This window comes from Ciconia boyciana, chromosome 18 (genome assembly GCF_034638445.1).
Source record: "Ciconia boyciana chromosome 18, ASM3463844v1, whole genome shotgun sequence".
NCBI lineage: Eukaryota > Metazoa > Chordata > Aves > Ciconiiformes > Ciconiidae > Ciconia > Ciconia boyciana.
In genome coordinates, this window is record NC_132951.1 from 6,356,347 (window position 1) to 6,376,201 (window position 19,855).

Here is a 19,855-nt window from a genome sequence, read left to right on the forward strand (position 1 = left end):
GTATATATCTATCTAAAGCACAAAGTCTGTTTAAAAAAAAAAAACATCAGAATTGTTGATGCTTGTGTTAGAATCGATTTGGGATGCACAATGGCCCGTTATTTACGAGGAGCTGGTAGTTGATAAAACCCTGCCTTCATGGTTATGTGCTTTCTCAGGGGAATGCCACAAGGATTCCCCAGGGTCTCTGCTATAGACAAGCAGGAAATAGAAAATGACTTACGCAGGAACAAATTGCTCACATCCTATGGAGATGAGAAGAGATTGAATTACAGAGGCAAAATGAGCTAGAAGAAAGAGAGTATGACTGGACTGGGAAACCCCAGCAGAGTATCTGTGTGAGCAGGCCTGTCTTACACACTAGACTCAGTGAATTTCTCAGGATGACAAATTTCAAGTGTAAAGAGCATAATTATGAAAATAAACACACAAACAAAATGTTTAAGGAAAGTGGGAGATAGTTTTACCTGTGACTGTCTAGAAACTCTGAACTCATGAATTTTATTTCTTATTCTGTCCTAGATTTCCAAAACAAACTTGGTCAATTTGTTTCTTCTCTCTGTGTTGTAATTCCCCATGCATAGCTGCATTTGCCTCGTCTCCCCCCCCCCCCCCGGTATGATTTGAGGAGAAATACATTCATCCCTGAGAAGCTCTTAAACACGGTGCTGTTTGGAGTCATCTCAGAAGTTGGTATAAAGAAGGTATAAAAGAAAAACCAGAAATGTAGACTTGTCAAATGTTGACATAAAACAGTGCTGGACATTTAAAAAAAAAAAAAAAAATCATCTGCTTTTAATAAGTGTCCTCAAGCCTGGTGCAAACCTTCCTTGTATCACATCCATTTAGTGTAAAAGGGCTGCAGCATATCACTGCATGTCATAACATGCAGACATACTATTAAAAAGGGACAAGTTAACACAAGATACTCCTGTGGATTTAACTCGAAGTCTTATTTATAGTGTAAGTAAAGCTGCTGAACTTTATTTTCTTTTGTGAAACTTGTGTTTTCTGCTTGGTCTCTGTGTTCCCTAGCTAGCTGTTCTTCCTCTCTGACTATCAGCCTGGTCATCCTAGGTAGATGGTCTACCTATCAGCCTGGTCATCTGTTGAATTGTCTTCTATTTAAAAATGTTTCTTTCCTTCCTCTTTATAATTCTGCAGATATATATGTAATATTTTGTTTTAAGGGTGTTAAATTAGATGTACATACTTGCAGGGTAGAAGAAGTGGAAGAAACTCCCCAGTGTCACATACCTTCCACATGGTGCCTGCACTATTCAAGTCCTGCTTGTACCATTTACAATCAGTCCTGGTTTGAGAGCCCAGTTCAGATTTGACATGATGGTTTTCTTTATAATTGTTAAGTCATTAAACTAGGCTGGGAAGGAAGGGATGCAGAAACTATGGTAGAGTGTTCACTTGTTCCTGTGTTTTGTCTTGAACTTCCGTTGGATGTGACATTCAGGACGCTATGCTCTGAGTGCTGAAGTGGTGTTTCGTTGTCCTCCTTCCCTAGGCACTACTTACAGTACAGCACACACTTTGAGCATCAAAAAGTGTGTCAAAAGCCTTGCCTAATGTGACGATGGATAGATAGCCTTGAGGAAGATGTATTGGAAGAAAAATGCTGAAAATATCAGGATAATCTGAGAATCAGGAACCTCTGATGGATGATAAATGTGAGAGAAAGAGTAAAATGTCAAAGCAGTGGAAATAAGGGAGCAGAGAAACAAGCTGGAAAGGCAGAAAAAAATGATGCAGTGGGAAAGGCAAATAGAAATGTGAATTGGAGACAGGTGCACAGGCTGGCACAGAATCTTTCCAGAATTACTATTTTACTGCTGATCTTTGTTCTTATGTGATAGTTCCCTCCTTAATCACTGTTAGCTCTGAAGGTGTCATTGCTTCATGAGCTTGAACCTGGGAATTGCCGGCATTCTGGTCATGACACTGCATGATTGCATGCTGAACTTCAACGTGTGAGAGTCATATTGACTCTTACTGGATTCAGTATCACTTCTCGATTCAGTATCACTTCTGGGGTTTTTTGTGTGTATTCTTGTTTAAAACCCTACATATGTTTCTGAATAAAAAAAAGAGGGGAAAAAATCTGAAAAACTCAAATATATAGACTCTGTATTTTATGTGTTTTATAAAGTACATAGAAAATAATAAAATGTTTAACCTGGATGCTAATCCTTGTTACATGCTTTCATAATCTTTTTTTCTGTGAAAGCATACTGCCTGGATTTTTTTGCCCTAGCTCTGTAGCATTTCTACACCTTTAAAGGTTCACAAGAAGACCGTAGCTCTGTATGTCAGAATTAATTGCGCAGCATGACAGTGCAGGGACACGTGTTTTCTGAGTGTGTGTGAAAATGCCTTATTAATGTAGTCCTCTGTGCATGTTTTCTTGTGGTTTTTCCTTTCCTCTTTAAGCAGGTGCGTGGAGAGAGGCATTCCCATGGCATACGAAGAGTGTGCTATGAGACTTACTGTAATCATGCAGAACAGTTTGCAGAATTCTTGCCATGCTGGTATTCTTTGGTTGAAGCTGCTGTACGCACAAGTAGAGAAAAGTTCATTGTTTCAGAGCATCCTCTTTTCAGAGAAGGCAGAGACTGGAAAGGAGATGCTAATTTGGATCCCTTCCAGTAGGGATACTTACATTTTGAAACACATGTTTGTCTGTGCAAATCTGCCAGGATTCTGGCTACTACTCTGTTTGGGCAGATGCTTCTTAATTCCTTAAGGAGAGCAAAAGGAATAAGAAATGCGAGACAAGAGGCCCTGCCGTCTCCCAGTTAGCAGTAAAACCAGCATGCAACAAGGAGTGGGTTACACCTCTGAAAAAGCAGTTGCTTTTCAACCGGATGTGTTCTGGGAGTCCTCCAAAGAGTTTGGCACAGATAGGTCAATGAAACTTGGTAGTCCTTTGGGCAAGGATTCCATCAATACCACTTGTGTGTTATCTTAATTGCTGAAACAACCTTGTAAAGCTAAAACAAATGGCTTCCATTTCACAACAGGGTAACAGAGGCTGCAGTAAGGCATATAGTAATAGGGCTGAGTTTAGAATAGAGGAGACTCCAGTACTGCGGCACTGAAAAGGTCTTAAAATTGCTAAGTGAGATTTATCAGCTCTCTGGTTAGCATTGTTTAAAAGATGTGGTGTTGTATTGTGCTACAGTGCAATATGCATCGTAATGTTGAGCTTTAAGTATCGGCAAGGTGTGTGACATGACAGGACAATGAAAGCTATATACTGTCAAATGTGCTAACAATTATGTTCAAATTTCTTATTCAAGATATGATCACTTGAAGAGCGTATCAATATTTTAAAATGAAATCATTAGTTGGATGTGAGGTAATGAGAGATGCAAGCATCTGTGCTAATTGGGATAATCAAATTTCACATTTCTCCCAGCATCAGTTGATAATCATAAAATGATCCCCCTTTTGTCATCTCAGTGCAGCTTCCCACACTGAGGATTTTTGATTCCTGCTTTATGAGGATTTTTCTCTTCCTTGGAAGCATCCTGCTAAAGGCAGGCAAATTTGCCTGGCCCGGAGTGTCATCTGCTGCAGCACATCATGCTTTAATGAGCTGGCTGACCTTTGGATATGGAGTAGCACCTTCTGCTGGGTGGAGTTTATAAAGCATGTCTGTGTGTCTGAGGACCAGTGTTTCTACTGTAAAAGGGTTTTTCCTTTAGATCAGGTGAAGGAGACTTGTGCATCAGCAGAACCAGAACTCAGATGTATTGGCTTCATGACCTTAATTTATGAACTTCTTGGGTACAGAATCTGCTTCTTTATTGCGGTTATAGAGACTGAAGCACTGTGCAGCCCATTCTTTGAGTGCTACTACAACCAAAGCCTTATTGCAGTCATACTTCTGAAAAGGTGTCTAGTCACTGCAAATAAAAACTGAAGCTCCACAGAATGTGTGTGCATGCAAAGATTATCCAGTTAATTTAAAGGAGATTTTAAATTTAATTATGTATGTATGTATTTTTAATTATAGGAATCTTTCAAAGAAATACCAACCCAAAAAGAACTCCAAAGAAGAGGAAGAATACAGGTATGTTCATGGTCCACTGCTGGGTGAGCGTGCGTTGTTGGAGGAAAGGGAAAAAGTTGGGTTACCAACTAGGAAGTGGCTTGTAAAGCAAAGATTTTAATGTCAAGTGAAAGACTGTAGAAATCATACATGCAGAAACAGGCTGATTCAGTAGATACTAAGGAATGGATTTTCAAAGTTTGGATTTGGTCGGTAACTACTCAATTCCCTTTTTATGTTTTGGTTTCTGGATGCCTGGTTTGGGGATTTTTGGTTTGTCTTTTTCATGTACCTTAAGAACTTTAAGCCAGACTGTATGATCCTGGCTCTTTGAAGTGAATGACCAAACTCTTAACTACTTTCAGCAGGTACAGAAACAGTTGTTAATTTTAGCATGAAACTTAAGCAGTCTGTGTAAGTATATGGGCTGACAACACAGATTAGTAACTTACTAAAGGCATAAAGTCATAACACCACAGAGAAACCAGTGGTTTTTGAAGAGTAAGGTGAAGGATGTAGTTTGTACTCCCAGTATCCTGGGATGGATTGATGCACGACTTGCTGCTGTTGAAGGATGTTGCGTGGCCTCACCTGGCTGCTGTTGATTCACGTATTCAGACTGTATCTCCCTGGTGGCAGGGGACTAATGTAGTGCTCACAGATAGCGACTGCAGCGTTGAAGCACAGCTCCTTCACTGAGTGCCACTGCGGACATGGGTACAGCTGATGGTAGACCACATATCGTTAAGAACATTCCTGCCCTTGATGATAAGATTAAAGATACTCTTTAAAGAGAACTTTCTAGAGGAGGAGCTTTCCAACAGACCAGGCTATAAGTCAGAGCAAGAACCTTTTCCTTAGAGCACTCTGACTCTGAAGTTTCTCAACGTCAGTGTTTTGTAAAGTATCAGCTTTGAATGAAGGCGTTGCAGAGTCTGACCTATTGCAGGAGGCTGCTCTGCCTCTGGAGAGCCTGGCAGCAGACTCAAACCTTGACCTTGAAATCTGAAACATTTCAAATGAGTTTGGATATACATCCAACTGTATGTTTATATTAATTTAGATTTTTGGGTCAGAACCCCAAGCTGTTGTATACAGCTACTCTAGTGGCTCGTATTAACAGAGATAACAGCCTTTTCATTTTCTTTTTAATTTATTTTTAGTTAACATTGTTTGGGAATCAGTTATTTATGCCATTGTTTCCTGAGATACTGATATTTACACAAGGAAGCTTATGTTACCAGCACATGAGCTGTTTTGGTCTGTACCTGGGATTAGGAATAAATCTGCCTCTGGGTAGCTGTACCGTAAATTAGTATTTTGAGTTTACTACAACCTTTTTTGACACATCTTTCATTGCTGGAAAAGGATATTGGAGTTAAATGATTAATTTGATGTGGCACAGAAGATCCTGTGTATCCTTTGCCCTTTTAAATATAGTGTTGACCTCAGTATAGTTTCCTCATGTCTCTAAATAATGTCTGAGGATTTGTCATGCGACCTTTGGGTGCCTCGGACACTGCTTTGAGACAGCTTGTCTAAAAATTATCTGTTTTCAAGCTTATTGTTAGTCTGTAGTTCGGTGGCTTTGATCCTGTCTTTTGCAACTGGGATTTCTCTCGAGGTGCTGCAGCTTGACTGTGAATGTGGCTGCTTATATTTAACTATATCTTTTTAGTCTCTTTTCTAATTTCTTTTTTCTTTTTTTTTTCCTCTGATGCCTTTTTCATCCCTACTTGTACTGCTCCCCTCTATTTCCTCTAAATCTCTCCCTCATTGCTTTGCTTTTTCACCTGTAGGTGATGTTATCAGTGCAGACTGCTACCATTTAATATTAATAGTTTTTCTAGTATGTACAAGTGCAGTGCTTCAAAGCTGCTGTTTTCCAGCTGACCAGCACAGCCAGCTGGGGTATTTAAATGCAGCTCTGTTGGCGCTGTGCTGAATATGTTAGTGACATAATCTGCTGTTTTGAAATTGTGTGCACAGATGTTTGTTTCTTCCTTTTAATAATACATGGAATGTTGTATTGGAGAGTATTTTACACAACAAATAAACCTTGTGATGGAAGGTACTAAAATATGGGTTGGCAATGAACACCTGCTTAGTAAACTCACTGCCTTTTTGAAAACATTATAAACTATAGCTGATTTCAATCCAATTTACATGATGAAAAGTTTTGTTTTCTGCACTATGCTAGCCAAAAAGTTGGTTGCTTAAGACAGGATTTTTGCCAAGTAGAGTGCACTGATGACTCTGTGCACGGAATTGTAAGACTTGAAAGAGTGTAACTAGAAATGTTTGGTGAAGGGAGATTAGAATAGTGAAATCTCAGAGCTGTGCTGATAAAAAACACGGCACTATAAAACTGTGATATTTTAAGAGCCAACGTCAAACTGTCTAAATCGAGATTAATTTATCAGACAACTGTCAGTGTGTCGGATAGGCTTCCTTTTGAGAAATTCCTTCAAGTGAATCTGTGCTAATCCATATTCAGTCTCATGTAGCAACACTAAATGCTGAAGAAGGATACAGCCTCCCTTTGCAGTGTGTCTTTCTGAAAATAAAGGGACTAAAAGCAAAATGCATTTTTGTCCTCTGCAGGTACACATCAACTAGAGCCTTCCTAGCCACTTTAAATGAAATGAATGACTATGCCGGACAGCATGAGGTCATTTCAGAGAACATGACCTCTCTTATCACTGGAGAGTTAACACGCTATGTGCAGGAGCTGAAACAAGAGAGGAAATCGGTAATTGATCTTTTTTATTATTATTATTCACAATTAATTGCTCTTTAAGACGGATAATTAGTGGTAGGAGTGTTCAATGTTAAGCAAAATTTATTTGTAGTTAATAAACATGAGCATTGCTAACGAACCAAGCGTTAAAAAAGTGGGTTACATGCCCTGGCCAAGTCACTGAACCATTTGAATCAAATGTTATAAAATCAGACAGCAATGCCTTCAGGAGAATCCCTGCTAAATAAGGTCAGAGACCCATCTGTGCTTGAGGCTCTGTTAGCCAAAAGCTTGTTTAGGGAAGAGTCCAGCAGCCTGAAATAAACAGAGAAACTGTATTATTGAGACTGACTGAAAGAATTATTAGGATCTTGGTTCACATTTTCCTGCTTCTCGGCCAGATCTGGTCAACAGAACTTTCGAAAAGATGATTCTAATGAGAAACATGGGGTCTGTCTTTTGTGATGGTGGGGAATCTGGTTTTCAACCTGTTGTCCTTCAAGACTGGAAGAATTAGGAGCTTTATGTTAGTACTCTATTTTAGCTAGTAGTTTAGGAACCTATGTGCCTGCTACAGTAAATGTGCAAAGCTGATTAACTTGCATGTCACCAGCTCAGAAAGACATATAGTTGATGTGATTTTTCTTCCTTGCCTTGAACCCTTTTATCCCTGGGGTGAGTGGGCATAAAATAGTGATTCTAAGCATTATTGTTACAAATACTCATAACGCAGGTATAAAATGACTAAGCAAAGTGCAACAAGGCAGGGGAGCATCAGGGCACTATATTTCATTTCCAAACTGTTGGTCCATTATGGAAAGTGCAAAAGTACTCTGGCTCAGTCCAGCAAAACGTACCCATTTATAAGTAGTCCCACTAAAAGTTAAGCATGCGTTGAAGTGCTGTGCAGGATCAGAGTCCTGGAAATTACCATCTTTTCCTAAGTATAGTATTAGGATGGTAAGTTTGTCAACAGGCATACCTTTAATTTGCACAATGGTGTGTAATCTTTCAAGGACATAATATTTTGGCAGCAACGTGGGAAGGATGTTTTACATATAGCTGTGATGAGAATGTTTTCTCAGACACTTCTATGACCTTTTATTCAGCATGGACTCTGTACAATAAGCAAAGCAAAAAAAGCATTCTAGTATGGCATTTTTCTGCCACTTCAAATGTTTTTACCTAATTTTTCAATTACATGGGCGTATAAGGTGATTGGAGTATCTATTAGTTTAAATACGATGAAAGAGGACTTGCTATCTTGTAAAGAATGTGAGCGGTAACTATTGCTTTTTTTTGTTTGTAGAGTTTTGTAGTAAGTATAGCTCATATAAGTAATGGGTGAATGACAAGAAAATTATTTTAACATTGGTAGAGTGATAACAGCATGGGAACAGCAAAAAAAACAACTGACAATGTAATTACTTGCTGTTGCTGATAATTCTTAGCCTTTAACAGAAAACAGTTGTCAGTCATGGTTGGTTGTTTTGTTCTTGTAACATGAATATAAACTATATGAATTATGAATCCTTGTCTGAGTCCTGTACATTTCTCATTTATGAGCAAATGGTGTTGAAAAGAAAACTGCTTCCGCCTTCAGGCATTTTTCATACATAGCTTCTCTCACTTCATACTGTAAAACACAAATGCATCAATCATGCTGGGATCTGCAGGAGGGGAAGGTGGTGGTTGTGTAAATATCACAAGAGGGCTGATCCTTTGGCAAAACCTTTTATGATAGGAATTGATGAATGGCTTGGTATTTCCAGAAATTTTGCTGGCAGAGTTCTTATGCTCGCTGCTTGATATGTCATCAGCTACAAGTTCATAGAATTATAGAATCATTTATGTTGGAAAAGACCCTTAAGATTATAGAGTCCAACCGTTAACCTAACACTACCAAGTCCACCAAGTTGCTATAAGCTGTAAGAAAACATGATCACTTCTGGAGCTGGGGCCACATGTAGGAATTGGGACACCCACCTTCTTGTCTACAGAGTCTTGTATCATTTGAATTAAGTCTCTCAGGTGTCCAAATACCTGTAAAATGGTACAAATTTCCAGTGATTCCAGTATGACTGAGATAGATAAGCAGCCCTGCTCTTTTTTGTTGTAATTTCCCACCTGGAAGATGGAAGTGATACACAGAGGTGTCATGAGAATAAATAAATGTGCGGAAGATGAACTTGAGTACAGCAGAAAGTGGTCAGGCAAATATATCAGACTTAAGAGCTGCTGTTTCCAAAGGAGACCCCTTTGATATGCAATAGGAATTGTGCATTTAATAGTCATGTGGGATGAGGGTGGTGATCTTTAAACACGTGGGGTCTGATGCATGCCTGCATTACCCTGTTTTCATGCTCATTTAGCTCTATTGATTAAAGTGGAATTACACCAGCAGATGATTAGGGTCGCACAATAATAAATCACGCTTCTTTGTTTTTCCTTGACAAGTACAAGCCCATAGCCTGTAAGCAGCGCAGGACCTGGTATTATATAAAGCCTTACATTGGTTTTATGCTGGATAAAATTCATTTGGCATGCAATTTTTAAGTGTGTTTGATTTGTTAGGCTACTGTCAAATGTGTACTTGATGACTGCCTATGTCATGATTTTCCATATAAGATAGTTGCTAATGGTGAAAATAAGGGGAGAAGCAGCTAATCAAAAACAGGCAGGACAGTCTGGAGGTTGGACAAGTGGGATGATTTGCAAATTCACAGTGGTTTCGCACGGTTCAAAAGACAGATACCTCCTCTTTCCTCTGGCCCGGTTTGGAGCTTGGCAGAGTTCTGGGTTACCTTTATGTTTTTACAGATCACATGCTTTGTTGCACGATGGTTTTTGGTCATCAGAAAGCAGTAAGAAAAATCAGGCAAACACTCTTTTTGTGAAACTTGAATATCTTTAGCAACAAAGGTCAACCAGTGCATTAAACTTTATCGTGTTAGGCATTCCTCTTCCATAGCATAGCCCTCGTTGATGTTATCGTTGTAGCAGATGAGTTGTTTTGCCCTCACAGTCACCAAAGTTAGGCGTACACCCTGCCTGCTTTTCACACACAGTGTGTGTGCATGTGAGAGGGAGAACTCCTTGCACTGTTTCAGTTCTTCCCAGCTGTCTAGTGAAGTGAAACTCTTTATAGTACAGTTCCTCACTTCAACTTCTTCTTGTATTCTTTTGATCTTAGTGTGTCCATGCTCTCATGTGAGTAATTCTCATCTCCAGCCAGGATCTTGCTAGCTGCTTCAAAGCTGAAATTTCAGTTCTGCGCTACATGTGAAGGTCATGTCCTATCCACCTTCCTTTTGAGGTTATTGAGGCCAGATGCATGCGACTGAATTCCCCTTCACTGTACGAAGACCTCCGTCGCCAAGCCACACAAATGAGTTGGCGATCACCTCTCAGAGTGGTTCGGGGAATGAACTTCCTTCTGTGGTCATTCTTTGTGCCATCCCAATTTCACCAAAACCTTACTTAGGGGTAGCTGTGGAAGGTGTCAAGTTTGAGCTGGGGGCCCTGCAGTATTACAAAATTGGATCATAATCTTGCTTGTCTGTGATAAAAGAAAAGGAGATGATCCCAGTAATGTCAAGAGGGATGTTTGGACTTTACTTCACAAGCATTAACAGGTAATACATTTCCAGGTTGGAGGTGTACTCAAGAGTTCTTCTACTCCCACCCATTGCGACTGTTGCTGGTTGTGATGGTAGCTCTTAAGCAGACCAGTTATTCTCCATATGAGAGAAAGATGACCATCATTTTGATTGCTTAGGTGAGGGAATCTGCTTCTCCGCATTGCTGCGCCTGCCAAGTTACTCAGCATGCTTTGTTCTATTTAAAAAAAAAAAAATAAATAAAATCTAGACACTGGAGGTTTTTTTGCTACCTTCTTTTTGGGTGATGCCTAAGAGCAATTCTGAGCAAACATGTAGCCATTTCCTTTTTTTCTTAAAGCTTCACGGGACATAGCTTGTGTTAGGTATTCTCTCAACTATGGCCGAGGAAAACCCTCAATACTGTAATTTGTCTGGATAGTAATTCAAGAATTAATTCCTGGGACAATTCTGATTTAGATCTGTGGTCACAAACTAGGTCTGACTCACGGTCTCCTCTGGCAGCAGCTGCTCTGTGTAGCCGTTGCTCATGTCAGCTTTGCTAAAAATGTATTTGGGAGTCATGAACTATCCCTCTTATTACTGCTGCTGCTTTCACCTCTACCTCCACCTCCCCTTGGGGGTAGGCTGGCTCCATACAATCAAGCATGAAAGTCAAGTACAAGCCAAGAGCTTTGCTGCAGACTGAACTGGTGCAGCACTGGGATTCTGTGGTTGGGAGAGAATTTACCTGATGTCAATACGTTCCATTTTGTGTCGGGATAGAAAGGGAATGGGGAATGAATGCATCCTTATGGGTACTGTGAGGGCAAAAATGGTCTGGTTCTTTATGGCGGCGCGTGTGCGCCCTCCCTGTGTGTATTCATAGAGGGGGGTGTACATGTCAGAGAACTTTCTGTTTCTTGTAGACTCTCGGGTGTTGATGAAAAGTAAATAATTGGAGGAATTCTGCCACATTCATTCATTCTGAATAGTGCTCTGTTCTGCAAATAGTCCTGTGGTTTTCAACAGGATTTCTCACGGCATAATGCACCGCACAAGCGTGGGACAGGATGGCAGAATACGACCCTGTCAAGTGCACAATGGATTTTTCCATGTTGCATTTTGGATGTGCCTCAAGGTCTCCGTGTGTTTGGAGCACAGCTGTGCTTTGTGCTGCAGAGGTACAAGGAGACATTGCTGCCTTCCAGAAATGACAAACGAATGGCAAAGCGGGTAGTGGGAAGAGGAAAAGAGAGACAGGGAAAGGAAGTGATTTGCCAAACTTCAAACGTCTTGTTGAGGAGATTCAAACTGAGCTTTCCCCAGCTCTTGTTGTATGACTAACCCACTTTCAGCTTACTGCCCCATGAATGGAGTTAGAAATATTTAGTTTTAATCTAAGTATAAGGGTATAAAAATTAAACACTAGTAAATAGTTATGTTGCCAGGTAGAAGCTTTGCAGGACCTATTTATGAACAGAAAGAAAACTCTGGGCATTTATGGGAGATTTTGTTGTGCTCAATAAAGACACTGCACAACGATCCAACTCTACATATTCATCCTCTTTCTTACAAGATACTTCAGCTGTTATTTCATTAAGTTAAATTGTACCAGTGGAGTAGTAGTAGTATATAAGTATATAACTATATAGTATATAAGTAGTAGCTATAAGAAATTAAAGAATGCAGAAAAATTTTTAGGAAACATCATAATAAATTCTGTATATTCTTATTGAGTGTTTGTTGGTTTTCCCCAAACTATGGCACAAATTTAATGAAACTGTGTTAAATATTTGTATGTATCATCTAGTCATGCTGTGAAGGACCTTTCTGGGATGGAAAAAGCAAGTGCTTATTACAAAAGTATCCAAAACCATTTTTATGTGGGAAACTAATAGTAAATCCCATCCAGCTGAAAGGTATAATGTGAACTTTGGATTTAGCAGGGTTAAAGTTGAGACCACTGGACTTAATATCCTGCTCTTCCCAGTTTGGAATGGGTACATTGAGCTTGAAATAATAGTTCAAATAAATAAATTGGCTTCTGTTTACTACATGAAGGATTCTGATTGGGAAACAAAGTATGGTTACAAACATAGTTACATTTTCTGTGATTTAGCCTGAATATTGCACTGCAGAGCAACAGCCTGTTAGAGGGACGAGACGAGAGATGTCTTCTATTGACAGTAACATTCCCTGCTCAGTGCATGACTGTGAAATGCCTGAGGGCGAGAGAGGTGGAGTGTCGGCCATGTATGTATTTTTCCCTTTGTGCTCTATCCAGACAGCCGCAGAAATTGGCCTAAAATGAAAGAGCAACAATGAAGCCATACTAGTAAAGCATACCTTAACTGTGTGTGGATGCTTTTTATCCAAGGCCTGAGGTACATGATATACGCGGGCATGTTTAGCTGGCACTTTGGTTAATATTCAGTATTTTACATATCTGATGCAGGTCTTGATACTTGTGTGTGGGTATACACATACGTGAAGGCTATATGGAAACAGCTGAAAGGTTGTGGCTATTTAAAGAAATACGAAGTATTTATTTGTCTGTTGAGGCATTAATTTGTACATCTAGTTTTCTTATCATGGCAAGAGTTGTACAGGACTGTCACCAACCATTTCTATGGAGGGAGGAGACATTCTACTGAGATGGCACCTCTTGGTCGTGAATCAGTGGATGAGAAGCATTGTGACAAGACTGGGAACTAGAAGAGGTGGAAGCTAGAGTAGCATGCCCCTTTATTCTCACTGAAGGATTACAAACAGAAACATCTTTTCTTTGTACCTTAGTTTTTAGTAGTAATGTTGCATCTCCCTTTGAAAATCCCATAGGTTTGCTCTCATAGAGCACTTTGGCACAGCTAGGCTTGAAAGGACATGAAGAGCCCCCAGGGATGGGTTCGAGAGTGGGGTACATGATCTCCAAACAACCTGTTGTAGCTGTGTTTGTGCTCGCTGAATCTAGGGCCTGCTGCCATGAAGGCAGATGGTTCAGCAGGACTGCTGGAAGAGTTGGCCAGTGTAGCAGAGTGCTCTCGAGGATCCCTGTAGCTTTGCTCCCATGGAGTTGTCCTGCTAGGCTGTAGGAGTGCAGTGCTGCTCTGCTGAGAGAAGAGCGCAACGCACAGTTGTCTCTGTGCCTGAGAAGAAGTTACTTGGTTCTGAGTTACGATTCCTAGTATAAGGACTTAATCTGTTATACATAGCATGAAACAGCAAGTTACCATAAATATTAGGTCTTTTAGGTTTATGCTAATCCCCATCATTCTGTTGTCACATCTCCCAGTAGGCATGAGCAGCTAGTTCTGGTTGTCTTGTGCAGCTGATCTGGTCTTTGTCTGAAGCCTGAGAAACTTTGGTCTTAGTGGTCTGTAACTGGAATTCCTTTGGAATGCACCACTTCAGGAGGCAGCAATTCACATCGAATTAACATCAACCTTGAACAGATATCTGTATAACCTTTTCAGGTTTGACCTAGTTGATAGGTACATGTTAAGAGTAACGTTCACATGGAAGGTTGCAAAGGAGCATGGGGTTATGCCACAATATTAAGAAGTAGCACTGATGAACGTGTGTGAAGATAGTCATGTGTTTCATGTCAACGCTCACAGGACTGTCTTATGCTACTCTTACTATAAATGAGAGCGATAAGACCTCAAGAGCACGTTGCTATTCTTGGAAACAAAGGTTTATTCTGAGGAGACTGTTTCCTGTCTTTGCAGCCAGGAAAAGAGAAACATTTGACAAGGCTTTTTGCAAATTGAGCTGAGAAAATTGAGGAAAAAATAATGTTCTCTAATTTCCGTCTCTGGTATGCTTTAATCACTGGCCATTATTTTAGGAATCACTTGTAACAAAAATGGAGATAGAGTTTGAATTGGAGGAGGAAGTACTACATTGCCAGGACTGTGTTTATATTGACTATCAATATGAGCTGAGAGTGCCAGTTACAGAAGTCAAAGGTAACTGTTTTTTCAGTGTGTTACAGTATCTAATTTGAAAACAGAAAAGAGAATGAAGCAGCCTTGTCATATATCAGTTTTTGAAAATTCTTAAATAGGAAGTCAAATGAACCATATGCTATGCATATAAGTTAACTAAGGTTATTTTTCTGACTATTCCTAATATAGACTGTAGATGTGCAAATCTTAAGTTTAACCATGCAATCAATTCTTCCTTAAGAAAAACAAGGCTGTCTTGTTACAGCCTTTCTTAATGTTTCACATGGTCAGTTTTTGATACAGCATAAGCAGCCCTGTTGTCATAAGATGCTTTTAACTACGTCTTGCTTTTCTACTACTCCTCTCAAAAGGTCAGAAGGAAGGTAAGAGGCATCTTCTAACAAGGTTTTGTCTGCTCTGTGAGCTGCGTGGCTATGTAAACCCTCTTGCATACCAAGAAAGTTTTGCAAAAATATCCCACTGCTACTTATTGTAATAGCGTTGGCAGTAACAGGCGCTGTATTGTAGGTAGCTCGCTCGCTGCTCCCAGTGTTTTGATCAACATGGGTGAAATCTGAGCCTAACAAAAGTCAATGAGAGTTTTGTCTTTGATTGCGCAGCAGCCAGGATTTCTCCCCAGCTGTTACAAACACAGTCAGCATGGTAATGAGGAGAGCACACGGATTGGTATGACTTGATTTAAAAAGGAAAAAAACTCACACATACAGTGTGTCTTTATGTGGATTTCCTGCTCTTCCTAAAACTCTTCTTCGTTTACTGTAGCTGAGTATTCCTTGAGCTGGAATACTCAAACCCTTATTCCTTGAGTTTTTAGAATATAATGAATGTTTTTTAAAAAGTTGATCTAATCCACAGTCTTCATATAAGCAACTTATTACTGTGCTGAAAAATCTCTGAAGTCTTAACAACTCTCGTGAGATCACCTAAAACCTAGATTATTGGGTCTTATCCTGTGAGCATAGAATGGATGGAGGCGTCCCGTCAAAATATTGCCAATTATGGATTGTTCAGAGCATCCTGTGACATCCTAACTGCATTGTGCTTTAACACACAGGAAAAAAGGACAGTCATGGTCGTGTAGCCAGTACGATTTGAGTTTGGGGAATGCTGGTATGTTTTAAGCTATTTAGTAGGTCTAATGCTTGGATAAAATATTTCTCAGGGGAATCTTACAGTTGGCATGGTGATTGCTAGCGTAAGACTCCAAAGTATGGATTAAAAGGTGATTTAGGGGAGGTCAAGTAACGGACACTAATAAAACCAAAACTTTCACTTTACCATGTTTTTAATGTATGCTTCGAATGCTGTGGATATGGCCGAAAAGTCTGGAGGAAATCATGGCGTGTGAACAGCAACACCACTGCTGCAAACGTCTTACTGGCACGCTTGACGTGTGATTCATTAATTTGGCATCTTGCTCGTAATCTGAGTTTTTTGAAATAGAAAGCCTGATTAGGGTGCATTAGTTTGGGCAATCGGGTTTGGGAAAATAAAGTAATATTCTGTATTGTATCAACTCCTCTAAATTCATCACTGTGTGCTGCTGAAATGTGTGTGACTAACTAAGAACGGCGGTTTTCCATATGATTCGCTAAATCATTTGTCATTTTTGCATTTGCTGAATAATCAGGTGTAGAATTGCCAATTATTTCATTTGATTAAAAATGTTTTTCTTTAAATTAGAACTTGTCTCTTGAAACCTTATCAAGAAAGAGTTGATCTTGAAGTTATTTATGCTAAATTTTTTTTGGGGGGTGGGGGGAAGCTGAAAGGCATTTGCTGTTTAAGAAGATTGTAAAGTAAAGGAAATGAGTTTGCGGAAGTTGAAGATAGTACGGGGTTTGAGGAAACTGGAGGCTTCCTGTATGACTTTGAGCAGATCACTTAACCGTACTGTCTTGGTTTTCTTACCCATAAAATGGGGGCAGTGAAGAAATATAGATAGTTGGAAGGTCCCACTTAGTTGCTTTATATAAAAATGGATTTTTGGAAGGCAGAAATCGTCTTTTGAGGGCAAAAGCTTTGCAAAAGCAGAAGTGCTCTCAATACATATTACAACTGTTATCACATGTAGCTTTATCTCTCACAACAAGGATATATATGGGGTAACACAACAAGAATTGGGAGTTATAAATGTATTTAAAAGACGGTTGAACTAAAAAAAGGCAATATTGCACTGAAATCTCCAAAAGCAATGCACCTGTATTTATCAGACTGTCATTCGACATCGATTCCTCAGTTTCACTATTTAATAATCCTCAGTAATGCCCATTTTACATCTCAGTGCTCCATTTCTGTAAAAGAACTTCTCAAAAAAAAAAAAAAAAAAAAAAAAGGCAAACTGTAGGAAAATCTGAACAAGATGCAGCCATACTGCTCAGGCTTGCTGCTTCTCTGTTATGTACTTCCAGCAGCTTGTAGAGTTTATTTTACAGAGAAGGCAAACTTGGAAATAACAGGGATGGCTTGTGCAAAATTAAAATTACATTATTGATTAACTACAAAGTGGTTTAATAATATGAGCTCAGGGTAGTCCTGATATCAGATATGCTTTTGATTCCAAGTTCATCCTTCAGCCCCTATATACAATTGTGTTGCGTTAAATTAACCTGGCATGTTGTTTTCCTAAGGTTTATGGGTCATTGACAGTATTGGGTTTCCTGCGGGCCAGCTGCTCCCAAATCAAGTCCCTTCCTACACTTCAGCGAAGAGGAGAGCACAGAAACAAAGGCTGGTGGAGGCAGGAAATGCAGTATGGAGACAGCCAAGTAATTTTACTTGCAGCTTCACTGTTAAAAGATTTTTCACAAATTCCATGCTCATTAGCGATATGTTGAAAAATGTAATGTTAAATTACAGTTGTTCCTTGGGACTGTTTTTGTTGCTCCTTGGGACTGTTTTCCTAAACTCTAATTATAAAAGCAAGTGTGAAATGAGGAGCATTTCACAGCCCCCTGGCAAGGAAGACGCAGTATCTGTCACATGCAGAGTTGAAAGGAAAATGGGGATCTACAAAAGGAACCGAAATCGACTTGGAGCCTTTCCCCGCCACCCTAGCAGTTTTATAGTTACGTCTGGGCTTTTTTAATGTCATAATGTGGTGACTGAGTTTTTGGAGAAGCCTAGCATGGCAGGCAGGGGTCTGAGCTGCACGAGTACCGTCAGGGTTCATGGCACAAGGTGTCTCGCCGCAGCAGTGCCAGGCTGTCAGCTGCGCTCCCTTCGATGGCCCGGCTGCTGCACGCTCTCCCTCCTCGGTAGGCAGGAGTAGAGCCAGAGCTGCGCACGGCACATGCCCAGCATCAAAAGCATTACTGACATTGTGCCTCTCTTCTCTGCTTTGAGAATTTTTGTCCAAAGATAAAACACCATCCAGAAAGTTAAAGCTATAGAGTGCCCCTATGTTCAACTATAGGTCAGCAATCCTCCTGAAGAGCCGGTGTTTGGGGCTGCAGGTGGTAGTATCCAGAGCACTCAGGATAGTGTGGTGGTGTTCTGTTCTCACAGACAAGGTGAAGGTTGTTGTGATTTTTAAAGCAATACAAGTCTACTGGATATGGTGTGACAGAGAATTGCAGTTTTGGGGCTTTTTACTGGTGTGTCTGGTGGAGCCAGAAAGGCAGCTAGGAAATGCCACTAGCATGTTTGCACCAGAAACCTGCCTCTCTGACAGAGGAAAGTACCAGTTGCTTTAGTGGAAGATGCAGGAAACCCACGTAGCTGCCAGTTATAAAGTGCTTGCATGCACATTTGTCTAACTTTGGCAGTTTGTGGCAGGCTACTGTTCTGAAGGTGGAGCTTTTCTACCCTAACAGACTGTCGCTATCATGTTGCTTAAGATATAGCTAATGTCTGATTATGCGTGGGCCTGAGAATGCATGAATTCTAGTGAGTTGCAGTGGGATTATCTGGCAATATCAGACCTTTATTTTTCAAGTTTACTGCCTGAAACCATACATGTGTTTGAGTAAAACATCCTAATTGCTCGCAAATAATAGATCAGAAAGGCATATCTCTTCCTGTTTGTAGTTTGCTGTATTATTTATTTTACAAGGTGGTTTGTAAGGGGAATACCTTGTTCCAGCGGTCAGTTGGGGGCTGCATTAACGTTCCTGTTTGGAGTTGGGTCATTGACTTATGCAGTCATCTTGAATGAAGTGCTTATCCTGAGGAAAAGTGAGGCATATGGAAGATAGAGGGGGTAATATATAAAGCGTATTAGATTCTCTGATGAAGGGCATTGTGTAAGGGCTAAGAATGGTTATTTAAGCCAACTGCAATTAAGAGTCTTGTTCGAAAAGGCATGTCAGGAGAAGTTCCTTCTCATTTAGTATGTAGCTGACATCTCATATTTAAAACTTCTGTAACACCTTAGTGTGTGCACACACGCATGCACCCAGTGTGTGGGAGAGGAGGGTTTCTGGAGGGACGCAAAGAATTGAATACCTCTCAGGAGAAATGAACAGCTGGCCTCGCACACACAGCCAGTGACTAGGAAGAAGAGGGTTTTATGGTGAGTCTGAATGAAAATCAGGACAAGCATCAGTTGTTAGAGTGTGCCAATCAAGGGCATCTTGGTAAATTCCATGTAGAGAGAAATTTTAATTTAGAGCTAGTGTTCAGTCAGTAAGCAAAGAAATACTCTTCAGATAAAAGTGCTTCAGATTTCGTGGTATGGGAAACCAATAATTATGAGATACAGTGAACAATACAAGGTAGAATTGCTAAAGGGATTAATTAGCCTTAGTCTAACTAACCACTATAATTGATGCAAATATACATCTGCAGCCTGCTGAGACATTAGATAGTCATCATACACCTGCTCAATTTGCCAGTGTTGCAGAACGCAGCTGTCAGAATCATTTTTGGTTTGGTTTTTCTTTTTTTTTTCTGGAACTCCTTGAGCATAATTGGCTGTTTGTTCCTTTGTTGTTCAAAATGTTTTCTTTTTCTCTTTTCTTTTTCTAAACAGCACTTCCATGATGGCAGAAAGGCACAACAACATATTGAAACTTGCTGGAAACAACTTGAAGCAGTAAGTGGAAACTTCCTCAGATGTGGCGTTTAAGTCATTTTTATACTGTTTTTGTAGAGATGGTTCCAAACATTATATTTGGAAAAAGAAGGATGTATGGATAAAAGCGGTAGAAATGGGATTTTTAAAACTCCGCTGTCTTAAATACACTGCTAGACACAAAAAAGTCTGTTCTAACAGTACATTTGGCTTTCTGTGGGATCTGTGTCTATCATGAGTAGCATTTCATTTGATATGACTTGAAAGTGTTGCTGGAAATGCAGAGTCCCTAAGGGTCCTATTCAGATATTCCGCTGTAAGCTGAATAGCTTCATGCTGCGTGAATAAATTGAATGGGGCCATCTCTTGAGTAAGGTGCTGTTTCTCAAAAGTAAATACATTGGAATTGTCATTCATGTGATGAATGAAAAGTGGGCCTGTAAGTAGAGGAGAGGATAAAGAAAG

The 19,855-nt window shown here is 40.0% G+C and overlaps 1 protein-coding gene across 18 annotated transcripts in view; it reads left to right on the forward strand.

Annotated features, from left to right (window-relative positions):
* Positions 1 to 19,855, forward strand: part of FNBP1 (formin binding protein 1) — a 110,122-nt gene that overhangs the window by 39,645 nt on the left and 50,622 nt on the right. For all 18 annotated transcript variants that reach the window (XM_072883440.1, XM_072883448.1, XM_072883451.1 and 15 more), the window contains 3 exons: positions 4,031 to 4,087; positions 6,671 to 6,818; positions 19,349 to 19,411. In XM_072883440.1, the coding sequence (XP_072739541.1) occupies positions 4,031 to 4,087; positions 6,671 to 6,818; positions 19,349 to 19,411 (268 nt within the window). The remainder of the gene's footprint in view (positions 1 to 4,030; positions 4,088 to 6,670; positions 6,819 to 19,348; positions 19,412 to 19,855) is intronic.